At 56.1% G+C, this 21,847-nt stretch overlaps 2 protein-coding genes across 8 annotated transcripts; one reads left to right on the forward strand and one right to left on the reverse strand.

The window, feature by feature from the left end:
* Positions 1–305: 305 nt before the first annotated feature.
* On the reverse strand, positions 306–19,339 carry LTA (lymphotoxin alpha). 5 transcript variants are annotated; one of them, XM_059702091.1, is made up of 7 exons: positions 19,092–19,339; positions 17,878–18,153; positions 14,939–15,014; positions 11,887–12,108; positions 1,672–1,771; positions 1,491–1,590; positions 306–1,279 (listed from the first exon to the last, which is right to left on the reverse strand). In XM_059702091.1, exons 2-7 carry the CDS (start codon positions 18,140–18,142, stop codon positions 867–869), a joined length of 1,176 nt encoding a protein of 391 aa, XP_059558074.1. In that variant the 5' UTR covers positions 18,143–18,153; positions 19,092–19,339; the 3' UTR covers positions 306–866. The 5 variants fall into 5 exon arrangements, with proteins under 5 accessions (XP_059558074.1, XP_059558073.1, XP_059558072.1 ...); XM_059702090.1 differs by lacking the exon at positions 19,092–19,339 and adding an exon at positions 18,486–18,590; XM_059702089.1 differs by lacking the exon at positions 19,092–19,339 and adding an exon at positions 18,477–18,576.
* Positions 18,656–21,428, forward strand: ATP6V1G2 (ATPase H+ transporting V1 subunit G2). 3 transcript variants are annotated; one of them, XM_059702096.1, is made up of 4 exons: positions 18,656–18,742; positions 19,446–19,529; positions 19,793–19,893; positions 20,364–21,428. In XM_059702096.1, exons 2-4 carry the CDS (start codon positions 19,448–19,450, stop codon positions 20,535–20,537), a joined length of 357 nt encoding a protein of 118 aa, XP_059558079.1. In that variant the 5' UTR covers positions 18,656–18,742; positions 19,446–19,447; the 3' UTR covers positions 20,538–21,428. The 3 variants fall into 3 exon arrangements, with proteins under 3 accessions (XP_059558079.1, XP_059558077.1, XP_059558078.1); XM_059702094.1 differs by having other exon boundaries at positions 18,701–18,965; XM_059702095.1 differs by having other exon boundaries at positions 18,701–18,961.
* Positions 21,429–21,847: the final 419 nt, after the last annotated feature.

Raw genomic sequence — 21,847 nt, forward strand, 5'->3', positions numbered from 1 at the left:
GACCCCATGCTCCGTCCCATAGTCCTGAAGACCCTTCGGTGGGGTCACTTCTCTCTGGAAGCTCCCTGTAACCCCACTCCCCACAGCCTCCACCTGTGGCCATATCTGCCAGGGCTCCCCACTCCAGACCTGAACCCACACTATTCCTTCGCCCTCTTAGCTAACCCTTTGGTTCCCTCCCCCACAGCAGGCCCTGCCTCTCTGTATGCCCCCAGCTCCCCCCTCCAAGACCTCTAGCCTCCCTCCATCCCTTAAACAGCCCCGAGACACCCTTCCCTCCCAGACAGACAGACAGAGCCAGAGCATCTCGCGGAAAAGGGTTTATTGGGCCTCAGGGAGGTGCCGTTGTCTCCTGGCAGGTGTTGGGCGATGGGGCTCTTCTCCTAGGGCCTGGCCGCGACCACCTGGCCCCTCCAGGGCATCCCGAGATGTCCCCCGCCCCATCAGGTGGGCACACTTATCTCTGTCTCCTCTCATGTCCCTTATTTCTCCCTTCCCTCCATCCTCCATAAATAAATAACTTATTTTTTCTCCTTATAAATAATCCCCCTCCCTGCCTCCAGACAGCCACCTGCTCCAGACGTGTCTGCTCCCCTCCCTGTCCCCGCCCTCCCTGTCCTCGAGGCCGGTGCACAGAGCAGAGCTCTGGGTGGGAGCGTCCAGGCGCCCTGAGCGCAGTGGGATCTGGGCGGCTGGGGAGGGGACCCTGGGTGCTCAGGGAGCCTTCTTTGAAGCTCCAGGTGACATGAGCAGGGAGACTTGAGACTGCTGGAATGGTCACAGGCAAGGTGACCTTTGAGATGGTCAGGGTGGAGGCAAGATGGGGAGAAGGCCTTGAAACCAATTTTTTTTCTTTCTGGAATTTTCTACAGCGCGAAAGCTCCAAAGAAGACAGTACTGGGCCCGAGGAGCAGGTGGTCGATGCCGTCGGTGCTGGTGGAGAGCTGGTCGCCCCGGGTGAGCAGGAACACCGCGCCCTGGTACACCGAGCGCACCCAGGGCCCCTGCGGCCCGGGGCTCACGGACTTCTGAGCGCTGAGGAGGGACACGTGGGAGCGGTACTGGGCGGAGAAGAGCTGCACCTCGTGCGCCAGGTAGATGGGGGCGGGGCTGGCCGAGGGGCAGCAGCCCTGCCCCGAGAAGACCACCTGGGAGTAGATGAAGTAGAGGCCGCTGGCGGGGACCAGCAGCGAGTTGTTGCGCAGGGCGAAGCCGTGGCGGAGGAAGGCGCGGTCCGTGCTCGCTCTCCAGCGCAGCGCGTGCCGGGCGCTGGGGTCTCCTAGGAAGAGCCAGAGGTGAGGGTCAGGGCCCCGAGGTCTCAATCCCTGAAGAAGCAGGTGCTGACCCAGGTTCCGGGGTGGTTGGGAGGACAGGGAGTGGGAGCCTGGGGGGGGGGGGCGGGGGGGAGGTGGAGTAGAAGCTGTTGGGCCCTGAAGGGGGCAGCAGGAGGGCCAGGGGCTGTCTGGGGGGATAGGGGCGGGGGTGTTTACCAACAAGGTGAGCAGCAGGTTTGAGGGTGCCTTGTGCGAAGTGCTTCTGGGGGTGCTGATGGGCAGTCTGCGCAGCTGAGAGGCCAACATCAGGGAGCCCCTAGGGGAGAGCAGAGTTGGGGGCTCTGGGGCCCAAGGTTCGGCTAGGCCACCCCTGCACCCCCTTCTCCTGCTGTCTCACCTGGGCGGCAGGTGGCAGGGCCAGCAGCAGCCCCAGGAGGAGGAGGGGGGCGCCACGCCCCCTCCGCAGGGAGAGATGTCCCGGTGGTGGCATGGGAGACCTGCAGGGGGGAGACGTGAGCGGGCGGGGCGGGCGCACTGCCAAGCCGGCCTCCTCCCCAGGCGACAGCCGCCAGGAGACGGGGTGACAGGCAGAGACGCAGTTGGGAACCGAGGTGAGCGAGCAGGAGAGACAGAGACGCGGAAGGGAGGTGGGGAGCAGAGCGGGATGGAGGCAGAAACAGAGGCTGCGACAGACAGAGACGGAGAGAGAGGAACAAACCACAGCCCCAGGCCCAGGCCCAGGCAGGAGGCGCAGGCGGCGCTGGGGAGAGGCACGGAGGGGCGCGGGGAGATGGGGTGGCAGAGGCTCACCTGCTGTGCGCCCGGGGGGCCTTTATAGAGGAAGCGGCAGCGGCAGGCGGTTCTAGGCCTGCTGGGCCGGGGAAGCCCCCAGGGCTCAGAGGTGCTGCCTTTCAGCCGAAGGCAGGAAGGCTGAGGCCCCAGAGAACCGCAGGCTGCGCGGACGGCTGGGTTCTGGGAAAGGGTGTGGGGTCAGGGGACTTGTGGGCCGGGAGGGCCAGGGAGTGGGGTCAGGCTTAGGAGTTCCAGAAAAGGACGGTGAATTCGGGGAGCCCAGGGCAGCAGCTGGGTGTGGGCTGGAGGCCTGGCTGCCTGGAGAGCGGTTACGTGTAACAGCTCGGCCTCTCTGGCTGCAGGCTTCTCTCTGGGCCCACCCCTCCTCTTGCACCCTGTCGGTCCCAAATGGCCCAGTCCCGTTGTCCCAGTGTGAGCTTTCATGTCAAGTTTCATATCAAAGAGCCTGGGACCCTTGTCTGCTGTCCTGGGAGACATGCACGGCCCCCCCCCCCCCCACACACACACACACACGATGCCGCATCGCACACCCGGCCTTCCCTTCGGCCCCGCAGATCGGGTCTCCAGAACCCCCCACACCCCGCGCGGGATGGAGGGGTGTGGCAGCCGAGCCACCGGCCTGGAGCCTGCATTGGAGAGCCGGCCGCTGGCTCAGTGTGGGGGCCCAGCATCTCGGTGTTAGGATGTGAGGGGCTGCTCTCAGACAGCGGCCTGTTTGCAGCCACGCAGCACCACCCTCACACATTCCCAGGTCCCTCCGTTGGGGCCCTCCGAGGACAGCAGCCACTGTGACCTCTCACCATCGATCAGTTCTTCCTGCTTGTGAACGGCAGATAAATGAAACCACACGGAGTGCGCTCACTTGTGTGTGGTTTCTTCCGGCACCGCTGCGTGCGAGCGTCAGGACGGCGGTGAGGAGATGTCTGTTGTGTGAATAGACTCTAATTGATTTATCCATTCTTCTGCGGAGGGCCTTCGGGCTGTTCCTGGAATTGGCCAGCACGAAAAACATTGAACACTCTTGAACATGAGCCAGTTTTCACGTAGCTTCTAAGCTGCAGGTTTTTAAAAAAGCGAGGTTTCTAAAGATGATTTTACTCATGTTTCATGAGACTGAGAACACAATCTCACTCTCACTAATGTCGTAGGTTTCCATTCGGAGATTTTGGAGGGACTGGTGCTGAGGGTGGGTGATGGCGGCGCAGCCCTCCTCCCTGGGCGCTGGGCGCTCTCCCCGGCACTGAGCCCCGGGGCGGGGTCCTGAGCTCGGTGACCTCCAGGGTGTGCACAGGGTGCCTTCCGCTCCCGCCGCAGCCTGCAGCGCTGCCTTTCCTGCCGTACAGTCTCATCGATTATTTCTTTTTGTTCTCATCCCATATACTTAGTGTTTTCTCTGTCCCACTAACATTTACTGAGCATCTTGCACAAGACCTTGAGAATACAGATGCGAAAGACAGGCTCCTGACCTCCGGGACCTCAAAATCCAGAGTGGGAGACAGGGAAGTAACTGGGACATGACAGTAGGTGTGACAGACCCATGATGGGGCGCTCACGGCAGCCCGCAGAAAAGCATGGCGCTTGGGGAGTGGGCTCCAGGCACTAGGCATCGAGGCAGAGAAGATGGTGAGGGGAGTTCAGACGGAGGGAGCCATGTGTGCAGAGGCAGGGCGTGTGCAGACGAGGTGCGCCTGGGTGCCGGCGGCAGGGGAAGGGAGCGTGGCCCGTAGCTGAGAGCTGTCCTGCGGTCTGAGACCACGGGAAGGCCTGCATTCCACTGTGATTGTGATGAGCCACCCAAACTGCTAAGTGAGCAGGACCCGCCCAGATGGGTACATTAGAAAGTCGAGTCTGGCAGCTACTTGGAAGTGGATTGGGGTGCGGGAGCTGGAGGGCTGGAGGGGAAACCGGAGTGTGCAGACCAGTCAGGAGGGTTCACAGTGACCCAGCAAGTGGGTGACAGGAGCCTGATTTCTACAGAGGCTGCAGCAGGAGAAAGGAGAGTTTCTAGGCAAAACCTACAGGCCCTGGTGGCTGAGCAGGAGTGATGGAGGAAGAGCAGTGGTCACAGACGCGCCTCTAAGTGTCGTGGTCTGCATTGCTGGGTTCTGCTCTTTTAACCGCACTGTCTTGGGTCACCGTTGGCTCCCCCGGGCTCCTGCCCCTTTCCTTTGCTCTGTGCCCAGCTTTCTCTGGGGTCCGTCCTTCTTCCTGGTGTCTCTCTGCCTCTCTGATGGCAGGGGCTGATGGACAGAGACCGCCGCTCTAGAAAAGTATAAAAGGGCCTCGCAATTACCAGTGAGAAAGAGAAACTGTGAGGTCAGAGAGAAGGCCCGAGCACTGATGGACAGAAAGGGGAAGGTGAGGCGTGGCGGGGAGGCGAGGGGGCAGTAAGGAGGAGGCAAGGCCGCGAGGCCGTCACGGGGGTGCTGTGCGGAAGGCACCTCTTCAGATGGGCCAATCTTGGTTTCAATCTTAGTTTCGAGGGAGGTTGTGTGAAATTTGGTTTCTTTCTTGGGGTGGCCAGCAGCTGGCCCGGGGCTTTCCCAAGGGGAGTGCTGGTGCCTGGAGCCTGTGCCCCCGCTGGGGCGTCTCACCGTGGTCTCGGCAGAGGCCAGGGGACTCTCCAAGGCTTCCAACCTGGCCGATGCGGCGCTCGCCTCAAACCTAAACTTGGCCTCAAATCAAAATGGGGATTTAATACCGACTTTGACTCTAACCCAAATTTAACCTCAACCTAAATCACAGCTCAAACCCAACCCTAACATCAAATCTAAACACATCTCAGTAAGTGAACCCCAAACAAACTGATTCTCTAAACTAACCCCACCTGGTCTCTAGAGCTAATCTTGAAACCAGCTGCCACCATGCCCAGCCCTATGGGTAAGTAAGCCTGACTCTAAGCGCAGACCCAGCCTGCGCCACAAGCTAGAGGGAGGTTTAGCCTGCTTCCCGCGGTTCCTCCTTCCTCCACGGAGTGGGCGCTCCCGCGGGCGGAGGGGCGCACTGGCGGCCAGTCAGACAGGCGGCTCCTGGAGCGCACAGCCCAGTGAGGGAGGCGCAGGACGCGCCGAGGCCAGGAGCACTGCGAGAGGCGGCCAGCGGCTGATCAGGGGCAGGGAGCTCCGCTAGACAGGTCGGGAAGGGCCTCTCTGTAGGTGGCATTTAAGCTGAGGCCCAAATGCCAAGAGTGACCAGGTGAAGTTTGGACGAAAAGCATTCCAGGCAAAGGGGCCAGCTTCTGCAAAGTCCAGGAGGTGGGCGCCGGAGGGTGCGGAGGAACAGAAGGGAGCTGGTGTGGCTGGAGCAGAGAGGAAGGGGAGGGGCTGGGAGATGCAGTGGGAGGGGGAGGGGAGAGCGCCCAGACCAGGCACAGGGGGCAGGCGAGCAGGTGAAGCATCTGGGTTTAGTCAACCATGGGACGCTTTGGAGGATTCAGTGTGCGTGTGCGAGACACAGAGAGAGACAGAGAAAGGCGCAGTGAGGTGAGGTGGAGGTGACTGGACTTATGTTTTTAAAAGATCCCTGTGGCCCCTCGGTGTAGACTGGATCGCAGGAGGCAGCACTGAGAGCAGGGACACCGGTTAGGAGGCAAGTGCTGCAATCCTGGAGAGAAGATGGTGGCAGCCATGAAAATGGAGAAAAGCAGGCAAATTTGGGATATATTTCAGGGACAGAATTGACAGGATGGATCAGATGGATGGCCAGGTGGGGGTGACGATGGGGAGACTGGGAGAGTGTAGGCTCCGGAGGTGGGAGGACCTGGAGCTTGAGGTTGGATTTGTCTGAATCTATTGGACAGGCGTCCAAGTGGAGATGTCACTTGGCAGTTGCTATGATCCTGGGCCGCACAGGCCAGGTCAGAGGCAGAGGCAGCACTGGGCACTGTCCCTGAGGCGGGTGTGCCCTGTGCATCCCAGACCTGTCGGAGTCAGAGGCAGAGGCAGCACTGGGCACTGTCCCTGAGGCGGGTGTGCCCTGTGCATCCCAGACCCGTCGGAGTGTTTGTGTCTCATGATGGCTGTGCACCTTCCACTTCAATCACAAGCAGCAACCTCCTGCTTCCAGAGGCAAAGCCGTCCAGACTCGTCCCTGAATGCTCACCCACTCCACAAGGACACGTCCACCGACCCTCTCATTGTGTTCTGTGGGCTCCGTGTGTTCCAGTCCTCTCTTTTGTTTCTGAAAGCATCCTCTGGCACTTGCAACCTGGGTTTCTCCTACCAATGCTCCTTCTCTCATTGGTGAAGGCTGCCCTTTCTTCTACCCGTCACCAGGGGCAGGGGCAGGGGCAGGGGCTGGGGCCTGTCCACACGGCAGTCGTCCTCACCAACATCTCCACCATGCTCCTAACAACTGGTATGCCCCGCTGTTTTCCTCCATCTCACCCCCCACCGCCATCATAGAGACTTCAAAGCCACAAAGAGGAGGCTTGCGCTCCGGCCTCCGTGCTTCAGCTCTGGAATCACTCCCTACCTGATGTTCTACTAAGAAGACCTGGACGTCGTCATTTGGGTAAACGTAAGGGTCTCCCTCCCGAGTCTTTCTCCTCCGCAGCCAGGCGTGCCGGAGTCCTGCCTCCTGCCCCCGGGCCTTCTGGCCTTCCCGGCTGGCCCGTCCACTGCAGGGATGTGGTCTCGGTGCTCCCACCGCCTCTTTGCTCTCACTTGGCGATGCCCTCACGCTTTCTGTTTTTACTCCTCACCCGAGGACATTTCCCATTGATTTCTAGAGAGTGGAAGAGGGGGAGGGGCAGAGAGAAACATCGATGTGAGAGGGACACATTGATTGGCTGCCTCTTGCACGCGCCCCAACCAGGGCCCGGGCAGGGGAGGAGCCTGCAACCAAGTACGTGCCCTTGACGGGATCGAACCCGGGCCCTTTGGTCCGGAGGCTGCCGCTCTGTGGACAGAGCCGAACCACCAGGGCGTGCTGTCATCCATGGTGCTGAGCGAAGGCCACCGGACGGACGGACGGACGGACGGACGGACGCACGGCTCCTGGCTGCTCCCTCTTCCCTTCACTGCGCTTGGCCTTCCCTTTCTCCCGACTCAGGGAAGCGCTCCTCCTGCCAAGGGGACCCTTTCTCCCTCTTAGTTTTCTCTTTTCTTGCTCCTCTTCATTTTACAAATTCATTTTTTTTTCTTGAAAATAAAAAAAATTCTTCCCGACACTCTTTCTCCCTTCCATCTCTCACCTTCCTTTTCTGTGTGATGTCTCAAGAGACATCTCACCACCCTAACCAGCCACTTTTTCGGGAACTGGTAGAATTTCCCTCATCTGTAAAACCTGTGGGTTGAACTAGAGACAATTCTTAGTTTCTTCCGTATTCGCCATTCTCTGACTTTGTACCCACTGCCTCCCTTTCCTCACCTCCTACTCATGCCTCAGCCCATGTAAGGTGACTTCTGCCCCTCTGGCAAGTGGAAACTACCTTCTCAAAATCTGTAATCACCTCGTCCCTGAGCCTAAACCATCTTCTCAGCCCTCCCGGCCCGGCCTCTTTGAAGCACCAGAGGCGCCTCTCTCCGGCGGCTCCTCTCTGATCGTCCTCAGGCTCAGCGGCTCGCCCTCTCTTTGGGGATCCTGTCCACTCAGAGGAGTGACCCCCAAATCGATTCCTCTGGCCCAACACCCGGGGCTGCATCCCTGCTGGCGGCAAACCTCCACCTGCCGGGCCAGCGCCTCCCCCCGCACTCCCCAGTCCACGCCGCGCACCTCCCATGACTGCGTGGTTGTCCCGTGTACACGTGTAGTGTGTGTTTCAGTAGATGGCACGTGCTGAGGGCAGTGGCTTTATCTCACTTATGCCCACTGCCTAGCAGAGCACCTGGCTCCCATCGGCAGCTGGATAAAAATGTACTGACTGTCTGAAACGGACTCACCTTTCCCCACGGCCACGCACCTCCTTTGTTCAGGACATTATCACCTTTCCGATTCCCTAAGCTCAACACTTGGAGTCATCTAAGACTCCTCTTCCCCCACTGGTACCACCCGATCTGTGTCTTGTCTTGACATCCTTTGGAAGTTTATAAAGTCTTCCCTCTTTTGATACCACCTGCAGTATCGGGACCTACGGAGTAAGTACATGGAGCAAGTGAGCCCGATGAGGGTCCCATGCTCCCCAGCTGTGTGGCCCGAGCGTCACAGACGTGGACGAGCTCGGTCTCCTCATCTGCACGTGGAGACCCCCGCCCACTGGACGGCCGCTGGCAGGACTGCCGGAGTTAGGAAAGGGACCTGGTCATACATGGTAGGTGTTCCAACATCACCTTCTTCCCGCGGCGTGTGCACAGCAGGTCGCAGTGCCGCTGCCCCAGACGCAGCCCAGCCCTCTGCTGGCACCTCGGCATCCAGCGCCGCGCCCGCCGCCCACGCCTGCTCCCTCGCACCCGGGCTTCCTCGCCCGCACGCTCTTTTCCTCCACATACTCTGCTCTGGACGCCCGCCTCTGCTCAAGCCATTTCCCCGACCTCTGGTGCCCCCACTCGCAGCACACAGAAACGCTACCCATTGGCCAGCGCCAGCTCACATGTCCGCCCTCCTCAGGGTGCTTTTCTGCACCCACCCGCCGCCTTCCCCTCGGCTCACACTGCCGCCACTGGCGTCTCTCAGGCTACTTGCTGTGCGGCTGGGCAGTCCTTCAGGCCCTTTTCCTAACTCAACCCAGACCTGACTGGACCCCAAATCCCAAACAGACTTTCTTCCACCTCACCAGTCTCGTTCCCAACCCTGTTTCTCTGACTGAAACCCAGACACCTTCCCCGAGAACCGATTCCTGGCCCGTCTCCGGGGGACACGCGCTCTCCCACTTCACGGGAGGCAGATCCCCCCGGGATGCCTGGGCCCCCCCCTGCCCCCACCTGGCGGACAGGAAGCGCTGCCTGGCCCAGGAGGTCAGAGGAAGCAGGGCCTCTGAGGCTATTTTTATCAGCCTAGGAAAAAGAGACACTGAAGCGGAAACCATGTGGTCAGAGAAAGTGAACAGCCCTCATCTCAGGGGAACCCCCAACAGGGCTGGGGGCCAGACACCAGGGAGGGACCCTGGAAAGAGGGGGGCCAGGGACAGGCCGTGTTGTGCTGTGGTTTATGTAACTTTTGCAAAGGGCCAGCGATGTGCTTAAAACCCGGAGGAAACCTGGATGGAGGAGCAGACTTGGACACCAGTTTCCTGACGCTCACCTGTCAGCTCCCAGTCGGACGTCACCCCCCCCCCCCCCCACCAACCTGAGCTCTTTGCATGCCACTTCCGAAGCCCCCAGCTGTGAGCGGAACCGGACGCCTGGGTTGCTCACAGCCCGTCTCTTCTCTGAATCACAGCAGCTTCCTCTCACAGCCCTTCCTCTTCCTGCCCCAACATCTGGCCGGTGCCTCAAGGCCTTGGGCCTCTTGCCTCTGTCTCCCCGGGGTCTCGTGCTCACCCCACATTCCCATGCCACGTTCGGAGGCTGCCCCTTCCCTCCTCCAAGGCCTCCCCTTCTACCCCGGGCTTCTCCTGCCCGCGCCCACGGAGACGGGGCTCCCCACCTGAGAGATAAGCTTTTGATGCATCAGCGCCCTGCAGCAGACACGTGCCCACGGCACCGGCCACCCTGCCCTTTCTTCTCACGTCACTGCTGTGCCTGGGGTGGGGGGAGGGGGTGGGGGTGGCCATGGGGTCGGTGCTGTCTAGTCCCACACCAGTCCAGGGGCTGAGAGCTGAGCATGAACAGCGGAAGGGGTGGCGCCCCGTCCTCCGCGGAACCCCGGGCCTTCTCCCTCCACCCTCAGATGTTTCTCTGGAGGCCAGGCCTGGCTGCCCAGCGATGGAACCCAGGCTTCATGGGGGCAGAAGCTATGGAGGGAGCTGAGGCTTGAGCTGTCGAACTAACTCAACGTGTTTGGAGGCTTTGGCTAGAAATACACGATAAAGATTTATTCACAGGTTTGCAAACTGGAAGCATAACTAGGCAAAACCCCAGAAGTGTCTCCGAGTAAGAAGGAAGTTAAGCGTTCTGGTACGAGTGCACTCTGGAGAACGGTCTGTCCTGCAGGCTTAGCCAGGACCCACCGTCCAGGAGGGCGCCGTCAGACCCAGGTGGTCTGGCCACACCGTGTCTGGGTGATGGATGTCAGGTCAAGGCGTAGTGAGGCCTCCAGGGGTCATCGGGGGCATTAGGGGGCGCCGACACAGGCCGGGAAAATTCCGAAGTTTACGCTCCCAGACTGGTTAAAATGAGCACAGAATCGCCGCCTCAGGCCTCAGCCAACTTGGCTTTAGTGGCTGAGCAGCTTGACTAGAGTGAGTCCATGCTGCTTCTTCACTCTCTGCGGGTGTGGGTCCCTGGTTGCCCAAGAACAGACAACCCAGGTTACATAATTTGGCTCTTTCCGCCTACTTCCCCTGGTCCTAATTTTAGCAACCGAAATTCCACTCCCACACAGGGCTCCTCCTGCATCCTGCTCCTGTCCCGACCTCTCACAACCTCCCCATGGCCCCCAGCTCCGCTGCCCCCCTTGGACCATTCAGTGACTCAGCAAAGGGAAAGCCCTGTCTGCTGGGGAGGCAGTGAGTGGGGAGGAGGATGTGGTTCTGGGGGGGGAGGGAAACTAGTTTTGTTCCCTTTTTTGGGTGTTCACATTCATCTCTTGGGCCCCCAATTACCGAGGGGAGCCCGGCATAGGGAGAGAGTGAGACCGGAGGGCGCACTGGCCTGCTCAGGGCCAGCCTGGGAATGGGCCGGCAGGCCTCTAGCGTCCAGTGCAGGCCTGGCCGCGTGCGTGCGGGTCACAGGTGTGTAGAGCTGTGGGTTCGGCAGATGGGCGGGAAAGATGTCATGGGCGATGAAAACCACCGCAGTGGAAAAAGGCAGGGCCCTGGGAGACGTGGAACCAGGTCTTATTAGGAAGTGGCAGAGCCAAGGAGCAGTGCTGGTGGCTGCCCTCCCACCCCCGCTCATCACAAGTTTCGCTCCCACCCCACATCCTCTGCTGCACAGTGCCTGGTCCTGCCTCGCCCTCGCCACCCCCACCTCTGATCATGCCTTCCTGCCGCCCCGTCTCTAAGGCTGCGTTCCCTGCAGCTCCGCCTGATGTCCCCGGGGTCACTTGAGGGCCTCTGCACGGCGATTCAGGGCCTGAGAAAGGGCCGTCACCGCTCCCATCACGCGGCCTAGCTCCCAGGTCTCAATCTGGCTCCCGAACCGCTGTAGGAAGCGGTCCGGGTGCCAGCGAACCTGCTGGACCCTCAAGTACCTCCTCAGAGCCTCTTGCTCCTCCAAGGGGGGACCCCTGGCCACCAGGGCTGCCGCCATGGCCTCCGGGTCCCCTCCCCCAGGGCAGGGCCAGGGCACGTCATTGAAGCGCCAGAGGCTGCCCCTCCCTGCTCCCCTAGGGGGCTGGGCCCTGTGAGCCTCCTGCGCCAGCTCCTGCGCCCGCCTGGCTCTGCTCTCCCGCAGTTCCTCCTCCTTGGCCCTGGCCCGCTCTTGGAAGAGTCTCCGCTCCTCCTCCTGCCGCCGCCAGCTGAGACTGGAGCCCTCAGTCCGGGCGGGCCGGCGGGCTCCCTTTGCCTTGCGCTGCTGCTGGCTCTTCTGGGCATGCTCCCGGGCCAGGCGATCTGACCAGGCGGAGAACGACTCTGGTTCCTGGGCCTCATGGGCAGCATAGTCTGTTTGGGGGGGGGGGGGGGGACAGGGGTGGTCGGGGAGAGGCCATGAGAAGGTCACAGGGCAAGAGAAGCGGGCGGCACAGGGGACGCGGTTGGGGGGGGGTGCAGGCAAAGCAGCAGCTGGGAAGGGCAGCTGCTGGGGAACGGACCCCTCACCTTCCAGCCGGCCGGTGACCTCCTGCCACTCGTCCTCCAGCTCTCCCAGCAGCTTCTGCCTCCACTGGTGCTCCCTGGACGCCTCGTCTTCCTCCTCCTCTTCGGCAGAATCCCAGGGGGGTCCCCAGCCCAGAATCTGCCAAGGGGTCTCCCCATCCTTGTTCTTTATTCCCATGGCAGAGGGACAGCGGCGCAGCAGCGGCAGGAAGAAGTCCGTGTAGGCTGTTGGTGGGAGGGCAGGGGGTTAGCTGGGCCTCCTTGGCAGGGCGCATCTGGGGTCCTGCCGGCCACGCACACCCTCGTCTGCCCACCTAGACCCGACACACACACACTGACAGTTTACCGCAGTTTAAAATATTCTGACCCGCGTCCCCATGAACTACTTTATGTTTTCCAGTCTGCCTCCAGCCGCCGGGCACCGTCAGAAACCTGACTATGGATTCCAGTTTTGGCTGGAAAATATTGTCACGGCAGCCCAGCCGGCGTGGCTCAGTGGTTGAGTGCCGACCTATGAACCAGTCAGTTTGATTCCCAGCCAGGGCACATGCCCAGGTGATCCGCAGTGTGAGGCATGCAGGAGGCAGCGATCAACGATTCTCTCATCATTGATGTTTCTATCTCTCTCTGAGATAAAAGGAAATATTGTCACCTAATACCTCTTCCTGTGTTTCTCACCCCACATTATACTTCAGATTGGTAAGATATTTGAACATTCTGCTCTACCTTTATAAAAATGCAAATATCGAACAGGTATCTTTTTATATTACTTTTCAATAAACTGGATAAAATAAATGTTTTTAGGGGAATTTCCCGCAGCCAGCCTTCCCCAGAGCATGCTGGGAGGGGTGGAGGTCGAGGGCCAGATAAGCAGAGTTTGAACCAGAGAAATGCTCCAAGCAACCAGCAAGCTCTTTCCAATGACTGCTGGCCTGGGGGGGGGGGGGAGAGGGCTGGGAGGGGGTTCCACTCAGGAACCCCCCTTCCTGAGTCCTGACTTTGCTGCACTGGCTCCAGAGTGGCCATGTACCAGGGCCGTGCTGCTCGCTTCACTGCTCACCCAGGCCCCCAAGCACCTCGCTCCTGGGACCAGGCACGTGCATGAGGTGCTCTCTCGCTGTGGCCTGCTTCCTCTCGCCAGGGCAGGAGGAGGCGGCTGGCGGCCCTTACATCTTTACTCTGTGGCACTGGCTATCTAGGAAAAGCACCGGTGAGGAGAAGGGGTGTTCCCATTGCCAGGGCGGCAGGGAGACAGGACGGGCCCAGCCTTGGCCAGCCAAGGCCCGCGGCCCCCACTCATCTCCTGGCACACTCGAGTACCCCCGACTCCAGACCCCGTCAGGACCAGGCCTCATGGCAGGGGGAGGGTGGCAGGTGCTCAGGCTAGGACGGGAAGGTTTTAGGTTCGTAGGTTTTAAGGAGTAAGGCTTCCAACCATAAAATATAAGTAAAATGTGACACAGGATATTAACTAGTAACTAAGCATGATGTTTGTGTGTGGACAGCTGGCTACAAAACTGTACCTGGGACCGGACTGCAATGGTGTGAAAAGAGAGCAAGTGCTCTGGCTGGAGAAGGTGTAGAAATATAAGGCTCTGGCCTCGGGGTGGAAGGACTGTGGGTGGCTCCCCCACTCCTACTTGACATTTTAAAGTGCATGGATGTAACTAACGGTAAATCCCCTTTCCTCTTAAAGAATGAAGAATAAATGTAATCGCTCTTCCCACTTTGCCGCTGTCTTTTCCAGCCCCATCTGGGTGATGTAAACGCACAGAGCTGACAATTTCTGTCAGCGATACATGACCGCACTGTATGTATTATTTGGCAACTTGCTCTTTTCACTTAACGTCTACTTATATTTTCCACAGGAGTAACACGCTGGCCTCCTTTTTCATGGCTGCACGGTGTTTCCCTGTGCGCGGAACAAATCCCCCCTCCCCGCAGGCGACAGACTTTGTTTCCAAACTGTTTGGCTTCCGACATGTCTCTGTGGGCTCCCTGTGGTATTTCTGCGGGGTTGCTTCTCAGAAGTGGAATCTCTGAGTCAAAGAACATGTGAGGTTTTGCCAAACAGCTCTCTTTTGTGCCAACACACAACCCTATGGAAATCTGCGTCGCCTTTACCAAAATTTAGTCTCATCAACCTTTTAATTTGGCCCATCTGACAGATTAAAAAAAGATTTTAATTATGAAATTTTCTTTTTCATATGCTTTTTGGCTCTTTGTGTTTCTGTTGTGAATGACCTGTTCTTATTCATCTACGTTTCTCTCGGAAACGATAATGTAGAGACGACAGCCCTTTATATAGTACAGAGATCAACCCTGTGTCTGTGTTACATGTATTGTAGGTATTTTCTCCCATTCCAACAAGTTTTTGCCAGGGTGCTAAGTGGTTGGGTGCCGACCTATGAACCAGGAGGTCATGGTTCGATTCCTGGTCAGGGCACATGCCTGGGTTGTAGGCTGGATCTCCAGTGGCAAGGGGGAGGGGGAGATGTGAAGGAGGCAGCCGATGGATGATTCTCTCATTATTGATGTTTTGACCTCTCTTTCCCTCTCCCTTCCTCTCTGAAATCAATAAAAATATATTTGTAAAAAAAGTTTGATGTAGTTAAATCTGCATCAATAGCTTTTGACTTTATTTCATTAGGAAGGTTTTCTTCACTCCAAGATTATAAAATGATTCCCCTGTGTTTTTCTACTATATTTACTTTTATTTTTAGAAACCTAAAAAATTCAAAAAAAGTAGAAAGTATAGTACAATAAAAACCTCTATTCCTATCACAGGGTATGTTAACATATTGTCATTTTTGCAACATCATTTCGTTTTAAAGAAATAAAACCACCATGGATAGAGTAAATTTTTCTTCAATGCTGCCTTCTAGGTTTTATTCCCCGAGGAAACCCCTCCTATGAATTTGGTATGTGCCCTTCCTGTCATATTTAGGTGAGCTGCGGGTCCCTCACTAACTTACTTTTAAGTCAGGAATGAGGGAGGACTCTGCTTTTCCCTGGATGAAGCAAATGCTCCGATATCATTTGTTAAACAGCTCACCTTCCTCCGGTGACTTGGAATGCCAGCTTTACCATCAGTTTAGCATATGGATCAACTTTCCCAGTGTGCTTTTCTACTGGGAAAAATAGATATGAAAAACATTTTGGAGTAAAAATAGACTTTGTCTTAGTGATGACAGCACTGCTTTTCTCCTCCCCATAAGATGATTTCTACCTTAAAGCAAAGTTCACACTAACTGGTACAACTCACTGAAGAAACACCAGTATCAGAAGCTTATGTTGAGGACAACTGACTGAGGAAGGCACAGAGGAAGAAAAGGGCGTCGTGGGCAGGGTGCTCCCAGAGGGCTCCCAGGCGGAGGTGGCTTATGTTGGCCTGGGAAGGGAGAGTAATTTAGCAAAGCAGAAATCAGGCAGACGGGAAAGCAACAGGCAAGAGAGAGGCGGGCTTGTGGAAAACATGCTGGGGGACGCTGAGGACAGAGCCTCGCGGGGAGCTGCAGCTTTGGGGTGAGCCGTGGGGGGTCAGGCTGGAAAGGCAAATGGAACACAGACCCATGGCTCAGCCACCTGTAAACAGGGCCACAGCCTGCTTCTGCGGTGCAGATCGAGTGGTAACGGACAGCGAATGTCTGGCACACAGCAGAAGTGCAGTGAATGTCATATTAAAGATAATATATCCGAAAAAATATCAGGATGGCTCTCAATTTTATTCTTTTTGCAAAGACTGTGAGAAAAACAACCCCATTTCTCAGTGTTCGGTTATTCTTGCTGTATGCAGAGAACGGTTACTGTCAGACTGAGGTGTGTGTACACAGGGGTCTCTGACAGCTGAGATACCTTCCCCACGAGGTGATGGGTCCGAAGAGAAGTTACCAAAAGCCCAAGGTAGGGGCCATTACCAGCATGTCATTGGGTGTGCCAACCCAGCCCAGCCAACCCAGCAGAACAGGCAAGTCAATTGGGCCTGGGCCTGCCTGGGAGCGGAGGGGAATGCACCTCCTCAGGGATCCAAGATCATTTCATCAGCCAAAGAGAACATCTGCATTTAAGGCACGGTGGTTTCTAAAGCAGCGGGAGACCAAGGAGACCCGCCTTCCTACCCAGGAGTTAGAAGGCCCCCTGCTGGCGACTGGCAGGGGCTGGGAGGAAGGAAGGGCTTGGGTGTGACCTGAGTGTGGATCCCCCTTGGGAAGAAAGTTCCTGAACCACCGGGCAGGTGGGGTTCAGTGGTTGAGGGTCCACCTATGAACCAGGAGGTCCTGGTTCGATTCCCACTCAGGACACATGCCCAGGTTGCGGGCTCAATCCCCAGTGTCGGGTGTGCAGAAAGCAGTAGATCAATGGTTCTTTCTCATCACTGATGTTTCTCTCTCTCTCTCCTTTCCACTCTGAAATCAATAAAAATATATTTAAAAAAATAAAGTTCCTGAACTTTCTAGGCCCTCCTTTCCTCACCTGTGAGATAATAATATCAATCTTGCCGGCTTCTTGGGATTTAACACTAGATTGCCCAAGGAAGTCATTTTGACTGCTTTTTAATTTCAATTATAAAAACAATTATGTATATAAGGACACAATGCCTTAGAATTTTGTGACTTTTTGTACAACATATAAATGTGTTTATTAATAATTGTAGTTACCTCCCCCTCCTTCATTTCCGGTATATATATATATATATATATATATATATATATATATGTGTGTGTGTTATACCTATATTGCCCAAAAGCAGTCATTTTGACTGCTTGGGAAATTTTAAATAATCAAATGACTCTTATTATTGAATTGAGTAATAACAGTTTGGCTCTGTATTGAAATAACAGTTTTCTTTTTTTTTCGATTACCGTCACATGATAACATACAAGTACATGATAAATTGTCGATACTTGATAAGTTGCAGTTGCTCAATAAGCTAAACTAGTACTTGGGTTCCTATGCTTGGGGCACTGGGGGAGCAATCAAACTGAATGAAGGGTGCTCATCCCAACCTAGAGGTCTCCTCAGATGTTCTTACTCTCGAAGGAAAATCTCCTGAGGGCAAAGCTAGACAGCTGCCTCCACTGCCCACAGGGTCAGCAGGTCCGCGTGGGAAAGCACAGCGGCCAAGGCTTTGCAAACGTTCTGGGGTTTGAGAGCTGATCTGAAAGTACACGCGTGTACTGCGTAGCCTGGGCAGCCCCCGGGGCCGGACACGCGAAAGCTTCTGAATGTTGCCATCAGCATGAGAAAAACAAATGGTAGATGGCCTCACTGCAGTCAGGTTAGGCTCTGCCACAGAATGAGTTTGGTGGCAGGCTGATGTAAATGCTCGCCTCTCAGTGTCTCTGTTTCAGAATCGTTGGTAGGGAGTATGGATATGCTGACAGCAGGCAGAACAGCGGTGAGTATTACCGAGGGCTTGCCACGTGTACTGCTTCGTAGAGTCTTAGCACTCGCCCCAGCATGGGGTGCTGAGCACAGGCACCATCACAGGGTATTTCTGTAGCAATTCTGTACCTGTCACAGGACAGCGCCCTGGCCCGGCTGCCTGGGTTACAATCACCGCTGCACTACTTTGGCAAATTACTTCTCTGTTAGTACTTACACGGTTGTTGTTGTGAGGATTAAAGGAGTTACTTTGTGAGAAGTGCCTGCACACAGCAAGGGTTGTTATGATTTAATTTTGCACGTGGGTAAACGAAGTTTGGTACCTTGCCCAAGAAGTTCCAGCTATTAAGAGTGTGGCTGGGATTTGAACCCAGGCACCCAGCTCTAAAGCCTACCCTCTATGCTCCCTTTTGCACTTCAGGCAAACCACCACTCGAGAGACAAAGGAGCTACTAATCTAGAAAGCTGTGACCCTGAGTGTTGGGCTCCTCAGACAATGGCAGTTCAGTATGGCAATGGCACAGGTGACAGCCAATGCCAACTTGGTCATCTACGCCCTAGGTCCCAGGACGCTCCGTGGCTCATGAGCTGTCCGGCGGGCACACTCACCCCCAGGCCCCCGGCGGGCGGCAGCGTGCAGCGCCGTGTTTCCGTGGCGGTCCCGGCGGGCAGGGTCAGCCCCGAGCCGAAGCAGCAGGCACAGGGCGGGGGCATCGTGGCGGGCACAGGCCCGGTGCAGTGGCGGGGGCCGCCCAGCATCGACATCCAGGCCGGGGTGCCGCTGGAGGAGGGCCCGGGCCCGGGCCAGCCGGCCCGCAGACAAGTACCGCCGGAAGCGACGCTCTCGGCGCCGGCGGCGGGCCGTGGAGGCCATGGGACTCGCGGCTGAAGGAGGAGAAGAGGCATCAGCGGGCCCAGCCTCGCCGGCCCGCCCGCCAGCCCGGCCATCCCGCCCATCCCGCCCTCCCTTCGGCCGGTTCTCATATCACATTGGCTCATTAGCAGCGCTAAATCTTAAATAAAGAACTTTGAAAAGGGGGGAAAGGGACTGATAGGGGAAATGTTTATCAACAGAAATTAGAATTTTAAAGTCATGGACAATTTCAAGTAATGATTTAGAAATTGAATATAATGCACCCGGTCGAAAGATGCAAAATAAAGGCTTCTCCCTCTGGACCGGGGGTGGGGGTGGGGTGGGGGGGGCGTACTCATCAGACCTGCCCCGGCCCCCCGAGGAACCAGTCGCTCGGAGCGAGGGACGCAGGAAAGCGGAGACACCCTAGGCTGGCGGAAACGGCGCAACTGAGACGCAGGTAAAGGGCGGAAATGACCTAAGGCGCATTACCGGATGTCGTTCCTCCCCGAGGATGCGCGGTGGTGGGGGGCGGGGAGGTGTGTTTCCGCGATCTGGCCTCCGGGGGGGAAACTAGGGAACTTAAGATAAAGGGTCTACCTGGAACCGGGAAACTGGAGGGTAGGCGCAGAAAAAGGAGGGCGGCCTGGAGGTTTACCCCGACTCCCCAACTGGGAAGAGAGAGTAGTGGTTCCGAGATAGATGAAAAGATGAGAAAAGAGAGAAAACAGGAGAGATAAGGGAATAAAAATCACAGTGAAAAAGAAAAACAAAACCACATTGAGGCTGAGAACAGGGGCAGATCAAAAAGAGAAAAACAGGCATGAAAACACATAAAAGGCAGGTGAGATGGGTGCAGAAGTTTGGACTTGGAAAAGATAGAGAAGAAATGGAAACGGGTGGGAGAGAAAAGGGAGGAGATATTGGCCGAATTCAGAAGTCCAACGTACTCTTCCCAACGCACCAATACTTTCTCACGCAGTCTCAACCCCTCGCGCCTCCTTCTCTCCCCAATACTCTCCTCTCAGCCCCGGCTCCCATTCCTCGACCTCCCGACTGGGCCGCTTTGGGCCTGGTCTCTGCTGCCCCCGAGAGGTCCTCCTCGGTACTGCCAGATGGAGAGGTGGCAGAGGAGGACCAGCCACCACCGGGAGGATCCGTTTGGGGGAGACACCGGTGCAGGCTAAGCGAAAGGGGGAGCACTAAGACCCAGGGATAGTGGAGGACTGCAGCGACGAGCTGGAAGAGAAGTAGGCGGTGGGTGGGGGCTGGGAGCCATCTGGTGCCTTGGTAGCATCCGAAACAGAATCTGCCATAACGACAGAAATGGCCAGTCAATCCCAGGGTATCCAGCAGCTCCTGCAAGCAGAGAAACGGGCGGCTGAGAAGGTGGCAGATGCCAGAAAGAGTGAGTCTCCCCCTTCCTCCCTTAGAAGTCTGGAAAGAAAATTGGGGGGGGGGGGTGGACAGCAAACATTTGAGTCCTGAGGTACCCAAGCCTGCTGGGGAGAGAGCTGGGGGCTGGGGTGGCTGATTAGAAGGGAAGAAATGGTGAGTGTTAGAATCTAGCACCTGGTTGGCTGAGCGCAGAATAACTTTCTGGAAAGGACTGACCCCCACTATCACATTTTGTGTCGGGTTCACCCACCGCCATCCTTCTTTTGCTTCCAGGGAAGGCGCGGCGTCTGAAGCAGGCAAAGGAAGAGGCACAGATGGAAGTGGAACAGTACCGGCGGGAGCGAGAGCTGGAATTCCAGAGCAAACAGCAGGCGGTGAGTCTGGGGAGAATTGGGGATGGCCCCCCAGAGTGCAGGTTGGTGGATGCATCTGGTGAGGGTGATTCTATGATAAAATAAGATGGTCAAGGACAGAAGGGGATCCTGGTGGGGACCATGTGACATTGGTCAAGCTTTGTGATATTTAAGAGCCTGGGCATTTTGAAGGCCTTGAGCAGCTTGTGGGGGAGTTGCCACAGTCTGTGTGGAGTATGATGACATTTGGGTGGAGGGCAGAGTTCAGTGGTCATGGGTGGTGAGGGTGGGGGTTGTACAGTCTGATGTTGCATGCCAGGTCTTGGAGGAAAGGGGTTGTGCTGCTGTCCTGGTGTCCGGCTGTTTCCACAGGAGGGGCGGGTTGGAGGGCCTTTCTCTCTGGCCTGGCTCTAGGATCTTTCCCTCCACATGCCTGGACCCTCTTTTCCCTGTCTCTTCCTTTTCTCTTCTACCCCCTCCTCACCCTCCAGGCCATGGGCTCCCAGGGAAACCTGTCCGCAGAAGTGGAGCAGGCTACCAGGCGCCAGGTGCAGGGCATGCAGAGCTCCCAGCAGAAAAATCGAGAACTCGTCCTGGCCCAGCTTCTTGGCATGGTCTGCGATGTCAGGCCCCAGGTCCACCCCAACTACAGGATTGCTGCCTAGGACAAACCCTAGCGCCTAACTCCTCCTCAAAAGAAATCCCCAGATCAGAATCGCCTCCCATCCTAATCCTACTCTCCTTTTCCATTCCCTAGAAATTCTAGGAGGCAGGACCCAATAATTCTCCTGTGAAATATAGATGTCCTGCTCAGACCTGAATCTCCTTATTGTTTTTTAACCTTCATTGAGACCTTATAAACTCCCAGGTCACCCTCACCCCACCCCTCTGTGAAATTTGTAGCATGAAAAAGCAGGGATGTAGAAAACATCCTAACTCCAGAGCCCAGCAGGCTTAGATCCCTCTCCTGACCCTGCTGCTAGTTGACAGGCAACCAGAACAAGCTGCTTAACCCGTAGCCTCACTGCCTCCCCTGGAACAACAATGCCCACCTTTCAGTGTTGCTGCAGTAATTAGGAATCATTCTGTCCAGAGCCTGGCATGGTTTCTGGCACGTAATAGTTATGATTTGATTAATGGCAACCCCGTGATATTATTACCACCCCATGTCCACCTGCCAAAACCTAGACACAGCTGTTTCCTCACTTCTGTCTGTGGCCCTAACTCTACTCATTGATTCTGTGACCCTAGTAATTCTCTGAAGAATTGGTTCTTCCCACCTCTCTTTTCCCAGGCCTTATGATCCCTGAAAAGATAAAATGATGATTTCATTTAGCCCCTTTACTGTAGTTCCAGAAAGATGGTGCATTTTTTAGCCTCTCCTTCATCTCTCTTAAGTTGGTCTTTCTCTTTATTGGTTTTCTCCCATTTCTTATTCCCCCAAAGACCTATTAGATGATCGCTGCTTCCTGAGATTGAAAGTGAAGCTTGTCACTGTGTATGCATGGACTTCCTTTGTAACAATAAAAACTCTCAATAAAATGATGATGGGCAAATCCTTTTGTTTCATCATTTCTCATTTAGCCCCTCTCTTGTGTCTTGTTTCTATATTCTCCAAACACCCAAAAGGGATGCCCTTTGAAACTTGTTGGAGAAACATAGCAAATAACATATTATTATTGCCTAGCCGATGTGGCTCAGTGGTTGAGCGTTGATCTAAGAAACAGAAGGTCACAGTTTGATTCCCTGTCAGGGCACATGCCTGGGTTGCTGGCTCGATCCCAAGTAGGGGGCATGCAGAAGGCAGCTGATCAATGATTCTCTCTCATCAGTATTATATTTCCCTCTCTCTTCCTCTCCCTGAAATCAATAAACATATATTTTTTAAAAAGAAAACCCTAAAAAATCATATTTCTCTAAAGTGAGAAACATAAGCGATTCCTAGTTTGGGAAAATGAAGGTTTTAGATGGCGAC

The sequence above is a fragment of the Myotis daubentonii genome, chromosome 6 (assembly GCF_963259705.1).
Source record: "Myotis daubentonii chromosome 6, mMyoDau2.1, whole genome shotgun sequence".
NCBI classification, from domain to species: Eukaryota; Metazoa; Chordata; class Mammalia; order Chiroptera; family Vespertilionidae; genus Myotis; species Myotis daubentonii.

Coding starts and splice junctions, on each gene's coding strand:
- LTA (XM_059702089.1), bottom strand. Junction 12,109..14,938: donor TTCCAAGTCACCGGAGGAAG/GTGAGCTGTTTA, acceptor TCCCACCAACAG/CCTACACGGACTTCTTCCTG. Junction 1,280..1,490: donor ACCTGCTGCTCACCTTGTTG/GTAAACACCCCC, acceptor GGCTCTTCCTAG/GAGACCCCAGCGCCCGGCAC.
- ATP6V1G2 (XM_059702096.1), top strand. CDS start 19,448: ATGGCCAGTCAATCCCAGGGTATCCAGCAGCTCCTGCAAGCAGAGAAA. Junction 19,530..19,792: donor GGTGGCAGATGCCAGAAAGA/GTGAGTCTCCCC, acceptor TTTTGCTTCCAG/GGAAGGCGCGGCGTCTGAAG. Junction 19,894..20,363: donor TCCAGAGCAAACAGCAGGCG/GTGAGTCTGGGG, acceptor CTCACCCTCCAG/GCCATGGGCTCCCAGGGAAA.